Raw genomic sequence first — 13,795 nt, 5'->3', positions numbered from 1 at the left:
CTTGGCATATGCATAAGCCACAACGTCCACTTCCTTTGTCTTCTCAGCGAGTAGTTTCACAACCGTCAAGTCCTATATACATAAGAAATGACTCACCACACATTCCATAATCAGGCTCCAAGCAAACCAAAGGAATTAGTGTTTAACCTTGTCACCAAGCAAAACGATCAGTCTTCAATCGATTCACTAGTTGGTTTCCATTTCACATCTACGCTGCAAAATTGACACATAGAAACAAAATTAGTCAACACTAGGTTCAAGCTTATGATTCAAAGAGACGATTACCTGACATTGGAGAGAGAAAGCTCCAGAGGAATCAAAGCGCGTTCGTCTTTGCTTCTCATATCAGTACGAGCGCGTCGTTTCAGAAGCATCTCAACACACAGTGGCGCGTGAGACTCAGCCGCTGTGTGCAACAGCGAGAGTCCTGTATCGGAACAAATATCGTTGATATATGGAACCGATCCAACGTCGCCGTTGATGATTGACGAAGCACAGTTGATGGAATCGTAACTGCAACAAGCGGTAAGAAGCTTTAAATCTTCGATTCTCTCTGATTCAGCGTCTTCTCCGACTAAGATGCGTTTTGCGTAAGAGATAAACTGAGATTTGTTGTCTTTTAAACCGGACTCTAAAAACGCGTAGTCGTCTCTCATATCTTCGCCGTCGAGCTCGGCGGTGACGTACGAATCAACCACCGGAGATAGTTTTCCGGTGGGATAAAGAGAGTAGGAGTCGAACATCTCAGTGAAATCGAAACTCAGATTCCTGAAAAATAGCTCAGTTTCAGAGAAATCTCATAACGGCATGATAAATAATCTGAGTACAAAAATTTCCACAAAAAAAGTTACTCTTGGTCCAAGTTTGTTTGACCCTAATTTCTGTTTTCGTCTTTCTATTTCTAAACGAAACACCACAAAATCAAGAAATGGAGTAGAAAGAAACTAATGAGAAAACTTGTGAATTTTAGAGGGAAAATTGCTTCATTTGTTGTTCTCATTTATACCAGTGCTAGTACTAAGAGCAGTCTATGAAATGACATTTTACCCTCTATTTCTTGCATAATACCGATAAGGAACCAATGGTAAATATGATAATACAAATTTCTCCATCCTTTACTATCTGATAATATCGGCTACCACATCAACACAGAGAACAAAATTTCATTACTATCTGAGAAGACCTTCCAAAACTTCCCAATTAAAGAAGAATAGATAAAAAAAACACAAACAAAATCATTCAACGAACATGTTTTAAACTAGAGGGTTCCTCAAAATTCTGGTTGTGGGAATTTGAGTGTTCGGTTATATTGGTTCGGTTAATCTATTTTTGGTTTTTTTCGGTTTAAAGTTTAGTATCTATTTGTGTGTTTTGAAATTTTTGTTTGGTTTCGAATCTTGCGATTTTAAAATTTAGTATCCCATTCGGATATTTTGTTTTGGATATTTTTAGATATTTCGGGTATTGTTGGGTATTTTTGAATATATTTAGATATTTTTTTGGTTATTTTGAGTATTTTTATTTTAATTTTTTTAATATAATTTTCAAGTATTTTTGACTATTTGGTTTTTGAAAATTTAATATATTTTTAATATATAATTGTATTTCAGGTATTTTTGGGTACCTTAAATATTTTTGTTCGATATCGATTAAGTTCCGATTCTTTCTGTTTTAGAATTGATTATTTCTGTTTCTGATAACAACAAATCATTCTTCCATGTGATCTCCAACGCCAGATCCTTTGTCATCAACCGAGAAAGAGTACTCTTGGTCACAGCCCAAGTAAGAGTCACACATAAAGTATAGTGTGTATGACTTCTCTCCTGGTTCACTCGGTACTGTGAAATCAAGTTTTACCTTAGCTTTCTGTTGCAATGAGACACGTTTGATTGCCAGCAACTAGTTTGTCTTGGTGTCGCCCACAACCAGCTCTTGGCCAAGTCCTTTGTGAAGTGAGGGAGCTGCCGAAGCATAGAGGCCCGCTCCCACATGCCCTGAGTCACCATCTGGCTTACTGTTACTATATATAGTCAATTTAAATGGAAGAAGCTAAAGTTGTTCTTTGAGTGTTTTAACTGTTACTATATATAATCAATTGAAAATCTACAAAGCTTAGGACAGTCTAAAAGACAATTGTATACAGTTAGCTAAACCAAAAAAAACAGAACCAACACAAATACCAAAATTAACCTAATGAAATTACATTCTAAAACCAGATTGTTGTTGTCTTCACTTGAGATTGTAGAACCTCTTTGATTTGTAGAAAGTTTTTCAATAGTTTGCTTCCAGAGAGGTTTCAATCTTTCTCTTGCAGTCGTGACATGACGCAGTTTCTGTTTCAACCGGCTCAAGATCATAGGTAAAGCTCTTTGATGATCTTCTGTCACTGTTTCAAACATATCTTCACCATATAACATCTCTACACATCTGTAGAACTTTGCTCCAAGATCTTTCAGCTCCATCTCTCCCTTAATAACTTCCTTTGCACTCTCCACTGCACTTGTTAGAACTCTCATCAACATATCTACCTCGAACATCTCATCTTCCCATTTGTACATATCTTCTTCGATATCGGTTAGGTTCTTATGTCCCTTGATATCTTAACTCTTCACAACACAACATTCCTCTCTTCCTCTTTCCCTCCAACTTGATATAATTCGTCTCTGTTTCTTGCGGGTTATCATCATCTACTTTAACCCTAGTTACAGCCTCATCTTCTTTATCACCGTAGGCAATTTCTACCAACCGTACAAAAAGATTCTTGTATTTCTCGATCAAACGTTGAAGAGACTTAACGAATTGGCTATAAGCGATTCAACGAGACTTTAAGTCTTTACACAAGTTAGTGTAAACTCTCAATTCCGACCGAGTTAGTCTCTCCTCGAGAGCCTTTAATAACTCTGTCAACTTCTGTTTCGCTTCTAAACGGTCTTTAGGGTTATCAACTAGTTTAGACCTAATCCGTATACGGGGTCTCATCTTTGGATCATTGAGATTAGGGTTTTCTTCCTGCTTATCTGCATTAATCTTTCGATTAAGGATATTGTCTTTAAGTCTCATAAGATCTCTAGTGAGTTCGGGAATTCCGAGTACACGGAAGTTAAATTCTTGTATTAAGGATCGAAACCTTGTCTGTTCCCATGGAGACTGGTTCATACCGATCGTCTTCATCTTCTCATCAGCGTCGGCCATATCGATAGCATGAGGGTAACAAAAGTTGAATTCTGAAAATTTCTGTTTAACGAAAGCTTTCGCCTTTAGTAAATCAGAAAGTAGAGAGTTTTGTGTTTTCGAAAGCAAAAAGTGAGAGATAACAAACGACCTTAGGGTTGGTTAGATGTACTTGTTTTTTAACCAAAAATTATAATGTTGTAATAATTCATTTATTAAAATTATTTGTCTTTCAAACTGAAAAAAAAAATGAAACGCAAATTAAATTTTGAGAGGCTGTGAGAAATCAGTAGTTGTTTCTATAAATTTATACAAACTATTTAAAACAAAAGTCATCATTTCATAGAAAATATTTTCATATCAAATTTTAGTATATTTTACTTAATGCATACTGTGTATGTGATTTTAGCTGTTAATAATTCATAATATGTAGAATATAATAGAGATTAATGTCCTTGACATATTTTTTTCCCGTGGTTGGTTTTAGTGGATTGAAATATTTTTCTACCTCCAGGTTTGATGCTACAGAACAAATGTATAGTATATTCCAAAACTAGACGGCTTGCTTGGACAGCACAAATTTTGAACACCACTGTCTAATGAGACATCTTAATTGATCCATGGATTGCTATTATACCTTAAGGATAGAATTACAGAGATAACAAAATTATAAGGTAAGAACACTCTCCGTCTTTCACTGCCGAGTTGTTTATGGTTTTCCATGAATCTACTACATAAGTTCATCTATTTGTTGCTTCCCATTCCTTTTCTTGAATAATATTACAATACACTTTCTCCAAATGATTGATACATATAGCAAGTTGCTGATTCTTTCTGGTTTGTATATTGTATCCTGAAATTTGTATTACTTGTAAAGAAGATCCTCAGACACAAGTTCACAACAACATGGATCGCTATCCAAGCTACGCTCTTAGACGCCTCATTGGGACGAATAAAAATCTTCTTGATGACACACCATTACCGCCATCTCAACTACTTCGAAACATCGACAAACAAGTCCGGAACCGAATCTCTTCTATTCGGGAACAAGGAGACATGAACTATGATGGATGCATGGAAGTTTGGTTTGACACAAAATAAAAGCCAAGAGGAATAGAAAGCTCATAGGAAATTTGTGTATTGATATTATTAACTAAATGTTGCACTTGTTGTAAAAACGTTTTTTCGAATAAATTTAAATTTTATTCAAAAAAGGAAAAAGAAAAAAAACTATATGGGTACTTAAGTTATCAGACTGATAAGTAATCAGGAACGATAAGATGATATCCTTGTATTATTCTTACTTGCTACCAAGAGCCTTCAATTTGTAAGTTTGACCCGTTCCCAATCATCTAGGTTTTTACTTCCCTTTCAGTAGCTTAAGAGCTGACATTTTCTTTCGTAGCTAACTCAAGTCATTAAGTTTTTTTAGCAAGCCAATTGACTGCATGTTCTATGATGATCCCATCCCAGGTTCGAATTCTAAGACAAAGGCAAAGATGAAAGCCGGAATCATAAATTGACCCTCTGAAAGTGATCATGACGGCTCTGGTTGATGCTACAAGGTAGTCAAAAGCGAAAACTTAACAATGCCCATTCTTATATCAGCATGTGTAGACTCATCTAAGCTAAATCTGTATACTTGAGGCAAAAAAGTCAAGACGATAATAAGGCGATTATTATCCTAACTTTGCTGCCGACGGTGTGGCCTCACGCCGCCGTCGAGAATATCCTCTTTCTCCCCCCTCTTCTTTTCTGTAATGTCTTCTTTGATTTCTAATTCGGTTCTTCCTTCTCCAGACCCACCGGATCCGATTCCGACTCGTAATGCTCTTGTTGTGAATGTTACTCACCAATCTCCAATTCTAGATCTAGATCCATCCTCGGCTCACGAAATTCCTCCTGCGAGTGAAGATGACGACCATGTATTAACTCCTCTTATTCCGACAACTGGTTCTGCAACCTCTGCTATCCAGAACCAACTAAATGGCCTATCTTCCTCCATTGCTCTTTCTGTACCCGTTGTGGATGGAATTGAGTCATCTCAAGTAACTATAGATCCGCTCCCAGCAATTGAAAAGCTTGCAGAAGATACCACTCCTATGATTGATGATACTCAACTTATTTGGGCTGCTAGATTTAGTGCCAATCTTCGAAACCTGAAAAAAGCTTCTCAACCAACCTTCACCGAAGATGGAACTCCAAAGGTTAGAGCTCCAGCATCTGTTATTCTTAAAGCAACTGATACTTGGAAAGATCATATCGTTGCTCATTTTCATGGTAATCCTCCACCTGCGGGCAAAATATTTGTGGACCTAAATCCAATTTGGGGGAAAGATGGGCGCATTAACATTCGTTGTCTTCCGAGTGGGACGGTGCTTATTTATATCCCTTCTGAGGCCACTCGCAATTGGGTCCTTGAGGTTGGGTGTTGGCAGGCGGGTAACTGTCTGTTTACTGTTACCGCTTGCTCTCCAACAGTAACCTTAACTCCTCTTAAATTAGTCTCGTTACCGATTTGGATAATCCTCAAAGACTTTCCACCTCAATTATACTCTATGCCTGGTCTAAGTATTATTGCTTCAGGAATTGGTGACCCTTTACACACTGAAAAACATCAGCTTCATCCTTTAGCAGTTCATACCCGGATCAAGGTCGAGATCCTTCTCAAGAAAACTCTTCCACAATCGGTGTTGGTGGAGGATGATGATGGAAATGAAGTTAGAATTTCGGTAGAATACCCTCGTCTTCCTCCAAAATGTGACTACTGCAAAGAATTTGGACATCTCTATCACAGATGCCCATCAGCTCCAGATATCGAGAGGATTCCATCTTCGTCTGTTAAGCGTACCGCTCCACATAATTCTACACCAAACTTTTCTAATGTCACCTACAGAGCTATACCACCCAAACAGGTCGTCCGAAAAGTTTCACATGTCGTCCCAGTCTCAGTTGTGGATACTTATTCGTCAGCTGTCGTGGTTACTAAGGCTGGTGAGTTTGACTTTACGAAGTCTAATCACTCATACATTGATTCCCCTGCTTCCGACTCAGCGTCTGAATGGAAGGTTGTGAAGGGTAGCTCAAGACCTTCACTCTCACATGTCTCGGGGTCCGAACATGAACCAAAGTCCATTTCTTTAATTGGCTCAGAATTTGCAGAAGAGGAGGAAGCAAATCAGAATGGTTAGTAAACCGTTAAACAAACTGCAGGGTCTCCATTGATTCATGATTCCCTTACTAACAAAGCAGTTACAACAAAGAAAACTTTAGACATTGTTGCTGGGAAGGTTGTGGATTCGTACCACCCAAAAAAGGATCCTCCAAAGAATTTTAAGTCTTCAAAGATCTCCAATAGTGGACGGGTGCCTGGAAAGGGACGTCCCCATCATCACGCTTGAAAGCTTTGCTTTCGCACCTTTTGACAATCGATGATGATAAAAAAAATTTGTTATAATATTAGAGGTCTGAATCATTCTAGTAGACAACATGAGCTCAAGAACTGGCTTCAGTCAAATAAACCTTCTATTCGAGGCTTTTTGGAAACTCATGTCCAACAAGATAATGCGGCTTTAATTTTGGCACGTAATTTCCCAGGTTGGAGAAGTGATTTTAACTACTCTCCTCATGCCAAGAATGGCAGAATTTGGATCATTTGGGGTCCTGCAATTTCCGTTTTTGTTTACAAGAAAACAGATCAACTTATTTCCTGTGGAGTTTTTGATCCGGTTACGAAACGTTCTTTCTCGGTCACATTCATTTATGCCAGAAACTGTATGATTGCGAGAAGGGAATTATGGAGTTCGCTGGTTGAGCTTCATCATCACAGTCTTCAGAGAAGACATCCTTGGTTGCTTCTTGGGGATTTTAACTAAATACTTGTGGCTGAAGATCATTACTCTCTTCATCCTTTCCCTCTTCCGATTCAAGGTATGGCTGAGTTTCAGTCTTGTATTGACACTTGTGAGCTTTTAGAGTTGCCTTCTCGCGGAGCAGCGGATACTTGGTTTAATGGTCAACCAACCAATCCCATCACTCGCAAGCTTGATAGATGTCTAGCTAATGAGGCTTGGTTTTCTTGTTTCCTCAATCTCGTTCTCTTGTTGATGCTCCTGGAGGATCTGATCACTCCCCAATCCAGGTAACAGCTGGTGAGCCTGAAGAGCGAAGGAAAGACCAATTCAAATTTTACTCTTTCTTTACTACTCACCCAGACTATCAATGCCTTGTGGAGACTGCTTGGAATTTGCCGTCAATACATGGCTCGATCATGTTTTCCCTCTGCCAAAAGCTTAGGGCAGTTAAATTGGCTTGTAAGGTGCTTAATAGAAGTAGTTTCAACAACATCCAGGCTCGTTCTGCTGAAGCGCATGAAAACCTAATTTGAGTTCAGTCTACTCTTCTTACCAATCCTTCTCAGGTCCTTTTTGAAGAAGAAAAAGAGGCTAGGAATAAGTGGTCTTTCCTTGCTAGTGCAGATGAATCCTTTCTTAGGCAAAAGTCTAGAATTAGATGGTGTGATGAAGGTGATTCTAAGACTCAGTTCTTCCACAATTCCGTTAAGGCGCATATTTCTAGGAATCGAATTTTCTCTCTAAGGAATGATGATGATGAGAGAATCTCTGAGCAAAATCAGTTAAAACAGATGGTTGTGGATTATTATCAGCAGTTACTTGGTTCCAAGAACTTAACAGTCCAACCTCTATCCGTTGAACAAATTCGAGAGTTGAACTCCTTCAGATGCTCGGCTGATTTGGCTACCCAGCTCTCTGCGATCCCCACTCCTGAAGAGGTAACTGCTACTCTATTCTCTCTTCCTAGAAACAAAGCTCCCGGACCCGACGGGTTTACTGCTGACTTCTTCATTTCGTCTTGGACAATCGTTGGTCCATGTCTAATAGAAGCAGTTATAGAATTCTTCAAATCGGGGAAATTGCAGAAACAAGTTAATGCTACTATTTTGGCCCTTATTCCTAAGACCTCATCTGCTGACAAACTTGGAGATTTTTGTCCTATCTCTTGCTGCAACACAATATATAAGGTTATTTCTCGAATCCTTGCCAAGCGACTTAAACTATTCATGGGATTGGCGGTCTATTGCTAGGACTTTCATTTTTTGTTCTGTTGTTTCAGGTCATAATACTCTCTTCTAGCATGATAATTGGACAGACTTAGGACCGCTCATTGATGTTGTTGGTGTTGCTGGTCCGCGTGTCACTGGTATTAGGGTTCTTGCGGTGGTTGCTGATGCTGCTAATGTTGGGAGTTGGCTTCTTCCTCGTGGAAGGCATCCCTTAGTCATACTACTCCGATCATATCTAACTTCTCACGATCCTCCTACAACTGCTATTGGGGATGATATCTTCTTGTGGAAAACTTCACCGCATCAATCGCATGGAAACTTCTCATCTGCTAGGACTTGGAATCACCTTCACCCTGCTGGTCCAACTGTTCTTTGGTACTCACAAATCTGGTTTAAAGAAAGAATTCCCAAACTTGCTTTCATGGCTTGGCTCACGGTAAAAGATAGGCTGACAACAAGCGATAGACTCATAAGTTGGAACATCCTTGTTCCTGCTTCTTGTCTACTTTGTCTCAATGGAGATGAATCGAGAGATCATCTCTTCTTCCACTGTAACTTCTCCAAAGCTCTATTACTTGACATCTACTCACAGTTTATACCTCTTCCTTCAACTAGCTTCTCTCACCTGCTAATCTAGATTAAGAATCCTACCACAAATAGAAAACTTAATTCAATTTGCAAGTTGGTATTTCATGCTTTGGTTTACAATATTTGGAGAGAGAGAAACTCAAGACTATATTCCACATCAAAAAAATCAGAAACCCAGGTTAAAAGAGAAATCCATCTTCTACTCCGGCGTAAGCTTGCGAGCTTGGATATTGCAGCATCCCCCTCTCTTAGCGCTGCTTCTAGTCATGAGACGTATCTTTCGCTATGGTTTGGCAATTTCCAGCAAAATTAGATGTTTAATTTCTCATCTTTTTCTTTACGTCTGTTATCTCCTCCGTTTTAACAGCTCTGGCTTTGTATTTTATATCTCTTTGTAACTCTTATGTCTTAATATAAATCAATATTTAAAAAAAAAAAAGAAAAAAAAAAAAAAAAAAAAAAAAAGAAATCTGTATACTTGCTTGTTGTTGGCAGTGTGTCATCTTTGTTAACGGGTTGTGGAAAGCATTCCAAGTTTCTAAACAATATATGGATGACAAGATAACAATAGTATTTGTAATGCGAGTCATTTACAATCAAAATAATTTGCTTTAATCCTTGACTAAATTAATTTTGTATTTCTGGTTTTATGAGTTTACAAAAACTATAAAAATAAACTTATTTAACTCCCCTATATTAATAAATGAAACTGCTCAAGTTTAAGTCATTTTGCTCAAACTACGAACTTTATTTTTTTTATAGTTTTTTCTAAACTCATTAAACCAGAGATACAAATATATTGAATGATAAATATATATTCAAGTTAGCCCGAATTTTTTTCCCTAGTAACAAATTAAAGAGAATGGATGTATGTCATAAAGTCTTTTTTCTTTCTTGTGCATTGTATTGTATCATCATTATATACCTTTAATTTGGGTATATTATGATTTTTTTTTTTTTTCTTCTTTTTATTCTAGATGACTTCTTCTTAGTTTTTACTGTAAATAAAACTTAAAAATACGTTTGATGTTAAGAAAAAAACAGAAACGATTATGGTTACAACTTACATGTAATGTGTTTCTATAGCGAAAGTTGAAAAAATAAAAACATCATTAAGTATGTTAAAATTTTAATTTTTAAAATATGGTAGTGCATGTGACTTTTGTTTTTGGCAGCAATTAAAAATATATACATGTGATTACTTATATCACTAAAAATATGTGATTATTTATATCACCATGAAGTTTTAAAACGAGGACAAATAATATAATTTTAACTGAAGACATTACTATTATGAATCTATGATCAATGATATATGTATTAGCTTACATCTGAATGATATATGCGGCGAAACAGAAATGAAACATTTTTAGTCCGTTATCTCTTCCAGGTTTCAGTTTACAAGATTTGGAGGGAAAAAAATGGTCGAAGGCATGGGGAGACACCTAATACGCCAGCTAGACTAATCCGGTGGATTGATAAGCAAACCCGAAACACTCTTTCATCTATCAAAATTTTAGGGGACACGAGATATGATAAGGGACTTCAAATGTGGTTTGCTTCTAGAAGTTAGGAGCTTTTAATTTTGATATTCTTAGTGTTGTAACAAATTCAAATTCCGTCGCACTTGTTGTAACAACGATATTTGTTCTTTTAATATAATTTAACATTAGATTAAAAAAAAGAATTTAATTATCACATATTTCTAGTTCTTAGAAAGAAAGAAAAAAAAGGTCGTCGATCGGTCCTAATATTACGGAAGGTGTCGAATAAAATAGAGTGTGAGATAAGAGATATTTTTCTGCATAATGAAGAAATGCTAGATTACTGTTTTTAAGAATTTGGATATTGTTTATCAAAAAGAATTTGGATATTATAAAGAGTGTCCTTCAAAAGTGACAATGGCACCAAGACAAACTAATTAACTATAATTGTTTCAAAGCAAAAGTGATTAATCATTGGACCCTACAACCCCCATTCAAAGGCAAACAATGATAATTTGCAAACATGTTTTTATGAGTTGCTTGAATAAACTTATATAATTCATGTACTAAGTTTTATTACAATTAGTTTATTTTGTCAAATGTGATAATTATCAGTCTCTAATTAGGTGTATATATAAGAAACGTATGGTCAAAAGGTACTTTTGCTGAGTTTTAAGTACCTTTAACAACTAATAAAGTCTATGATAAAGAGAAATCTCACAAAGGTCATCAAACTAGTCGATCCCTTTTAATGTTTTTTATTATTAAAATTTCAATTAGGTTCGGCGAAAAGTAACAAAATAGGTTTAGTTATATAGATTTGATGCAAGACCTACATCTTTTAGCTTCTATTTGTAATTAAAAAATGGGTCCATGTGTCCTAACTTATTCTCTACAAATTTTACCATATGAAATTTTCTAACTTATTCTCTACAAATTTTAATTCTTCATAAACATAAATCATTTTGACAAAATAAATACTCATTTAAAAGTAGTTTATTTTTCTTCGAAAGTAATGGCTATGGTAAAATTCTAGGCCAAGTTTTGATAAATCTTAGGTCTTCAAATAGTTTTTTTTTCCAAAACAGATTATTAATAATGTACATATCTAATGACAATCAACTTCTAAAATTAGTAAAACTAGTTATTGTATATTCTGTCCCCCTACCAAACATCGATGCTTCCTCAGAAACAATAAAAAGCATTGCGTATAATATATACCACGATATCAAAATTATGTTTGGAAAAAAAACACACGTTAAACAAAGTATTTTGAAAAAAAATTCAATCAAGAGATCAAAAAAAGAAAAAAGAAAGAATGATTATAATAGGAGTAAACAGTAGACCACATCTTTTTCAGCACATCACATGCCCCGATTTTGGCCACAACCCAATCTTGAATCTTCTGTTAAACAATAATTATAGGAATATTTAAACACTTAATTATGATGCTTTGCTCAAGAAAAGGGGTGCAAACAACCAAAGCCACCTATCTACTATTTTATCTATTGTCTCTTGGCCACTTGGCCTATCAGTATTCACTATTTAGTAGTCATGAGTACTAAATAGTTAATCATAATTACAAAAAAAACTAAAAGAAAAATTGTTAAGAGATAGACGAGATAGCTGAAAACCAAATCAAAAGATTTCGAAATTACAAACCGAGAGTTTTGTAAAGAAAAATGTTTTGTATTTTCTGTATAAAATTTAATTGATATATTTCTATTTAATGAGTTATTTTGAAATTTAATTTATATTTTCAATGTAAAAGATTTGGTAAAAAAATATTCTATCTAAAAATCGAATTATAATCTTGGTGTAAAAACTTTAAGACAAGAATGTTTGGACAAATAAATTATTGAAAGACATCCAAGAAAAATTACATAATCCATGACTATGAAATTATATAACTAATGCCTTTCAGTTTTCACGTAAGGGACATATTTATGAATATACAACTTAGTCAGTTTGTAACTTTGTATGCCCTTATCTGTATAGTGGGTTTTGAATTAGGCCCAACTAAGTTAAGGCCCATAAACGGTGTATAAATATATATGTATAGATATAATTTATTTTATGTATATGAACACACAAACAGTGTATATATATATAACATGTATAATTTATTCTAAAACATCTTGGTCATATATAAACGTCTATAATTTCAAGAGAAAAGAAACAAAAGATGACAAATCAAACGAATATAATATCAAGAGAGAAACAAAACAAGATAAATCAGAATTTGATTGTGCATCCACACCAACCACTAACATGGCGGATTTAGTTACAATTATCACCTTACATGGTAAGCTATGATTCCATAAACATATATACCCTCATCATGCAAGAATTTAATATTGTACAATATTGTAGCACATGCGTGGACAATTATTTTTCACTATATAACACACACAAATATATATATATATATATATATATATAATTTTCATCAATATTAAACTCATATATTGAAAGAATATAAATTTGTATAATATTTTCATGACTTCAATTAATTATATCAAAATTTCGTATATCATTTAAAATTCATCACTGATTTTTGTTTAGAAAAAAAGATAGATAGCTATGGACATGACGTCGAATTTTAATATATCCTATGTAACAGTGTTCATATAATCAAAAAAGAAAAAATAATTACTATTGTTTGTGTTCTTTGCAACAATGCGTTAGAAACTCGGAGACCACTTGTTTTTTCTCTTATGATTTCGCTTCAGTATGATTTAGCAAAGCATCTCTACGGTACAAAATATCTTACGAATTGACATGATCTGATCCACACTATATCAAGGAGTTAGAAAGACAGAACTGAAAGCTTCTTAGCTCGATATGTATTTCAAGCTACGGTTCACACCATCTAGGGAGACAAGAATGGAAGAAGGCATGACGTCAAGTCGAACTATGCAGCTCTCTTACTTAAATGGGTCGACAAACAAATACGGAACCAACTATCATCCATTCGAGCAAGCGGTGATAGGTGGTATGACTAAGGTCTCTAAATTTGGTTTACGGCGAAAAATTAATTGATCAAAAAATTTTTGGTTTAGTGTTTTAAGATCTTTTTCAAAAAAACGTTGTATTTGATGTATAAACGCTATTTCTTTTTGAAATTAATTTAATATTATTTTTGTTTGAAAAGAAGAAGAAACATAATTCAAACAATCCCTATCTTTAATGTTCCAACATCTTAATAAATACATAATTAAAACTCTACGATCAATACTACACTTCTGACGATTATTAAATCGCATCGTCGTACACTATTATTACAAAGACCGTTCTATCTACATTAATATTCTTTATATATTTTTTTTTTTCATTTTTTGAGATTGTTGGAGTATATATCCTTAGATTTTCTTGTATATAAAAATAGATAATTATAATGGGATAAACGAAACATCGTTGAAGCCGTGAAGTGGCATTGGTCTACACCAGAGCAACACAAAAAGACAAC

The 13,795-nt window shown here is 35.1% G+C and overlaps 2 protein-coding genes and 1 pseudogene across 3 annotated transcripts; 1 reads left to right on the top strand and 2 right to left on the bottom strand.

The window, feature by feature from the left end:
* Nucleotides 1-167: 167 nt before the first annotated feature.
* Nucleotides 168-743, bottom strand: AT3G28875 (serine/threonine-protein phosphatase 6 regulatory ankyrin repeat subunit C-like protein; the record flags this gene model as incomplete). The annotated part of the gene is made up of 2 exons (NM_001338973.1): nucleotides 168-213; nucleotides 286-743. The coding sequence occupies 2 exons, from the start codon at nucleotides 741-743 to the stop codon at nucleotides 168-170; spliced, it is 504 nt and encodes a 167-aa protein (NP_001326330.1).
* Nucleotides 744-1,707: 964 nt separating this feature from the next.
* Nucleotides 1,708-3,192, bottom strand: AT3G28870 (paired amphipathic helix SIN3-like protein; the record flags this gene model as incomplete). Its single annotated transcript, NM_113808.1, has 5 exons — nucleotides 1,708-1,866; nucleotides 1,927-2,014; nucleotides 2,191-2,591; nucleotides 2,692-2,738; nucleotides 2,820-3,192. 5 exons carry the CDS (start codon nucleotides 3,190-3,192, stop codon nucleotides 1,708-1,710), a joined length of 1,068 nt encoding a protein of 355 aa, NP_189529.1.
* An 885-nt stretch (nucleotides 3,193-4,077) lies between these two features.
* On the top strand, nucleotides 4,078-13,379 carry AT3G28865 (annotated as a pseudogene; the record flags this gene model as incomplete). The annotated part of the gene is made up of 1 exon: nucleotides 4,078-13,379.
* Between the last annotated feature and the right edge of the window lie 416 nt (nucleotides 13,380-13,795).

This window comes from Arabidopsis thaliana, chromosome 3 (assembly GCF_000001735.4).
Source record: "Arabidopsis thaliana chromosome 3, partial sequence".
NCBI classification, from domain to species: domain Eukaryota; kingdom Viridiplantae; phylum Streptophyta; class Magnoliopsida; order Brassicales; family Brassicaceae; genus Arabidopsis; species Arabidopsis thaliana.
This window is presented reverse-complemented; position numbering and strand designations above follow the sequence as displayed.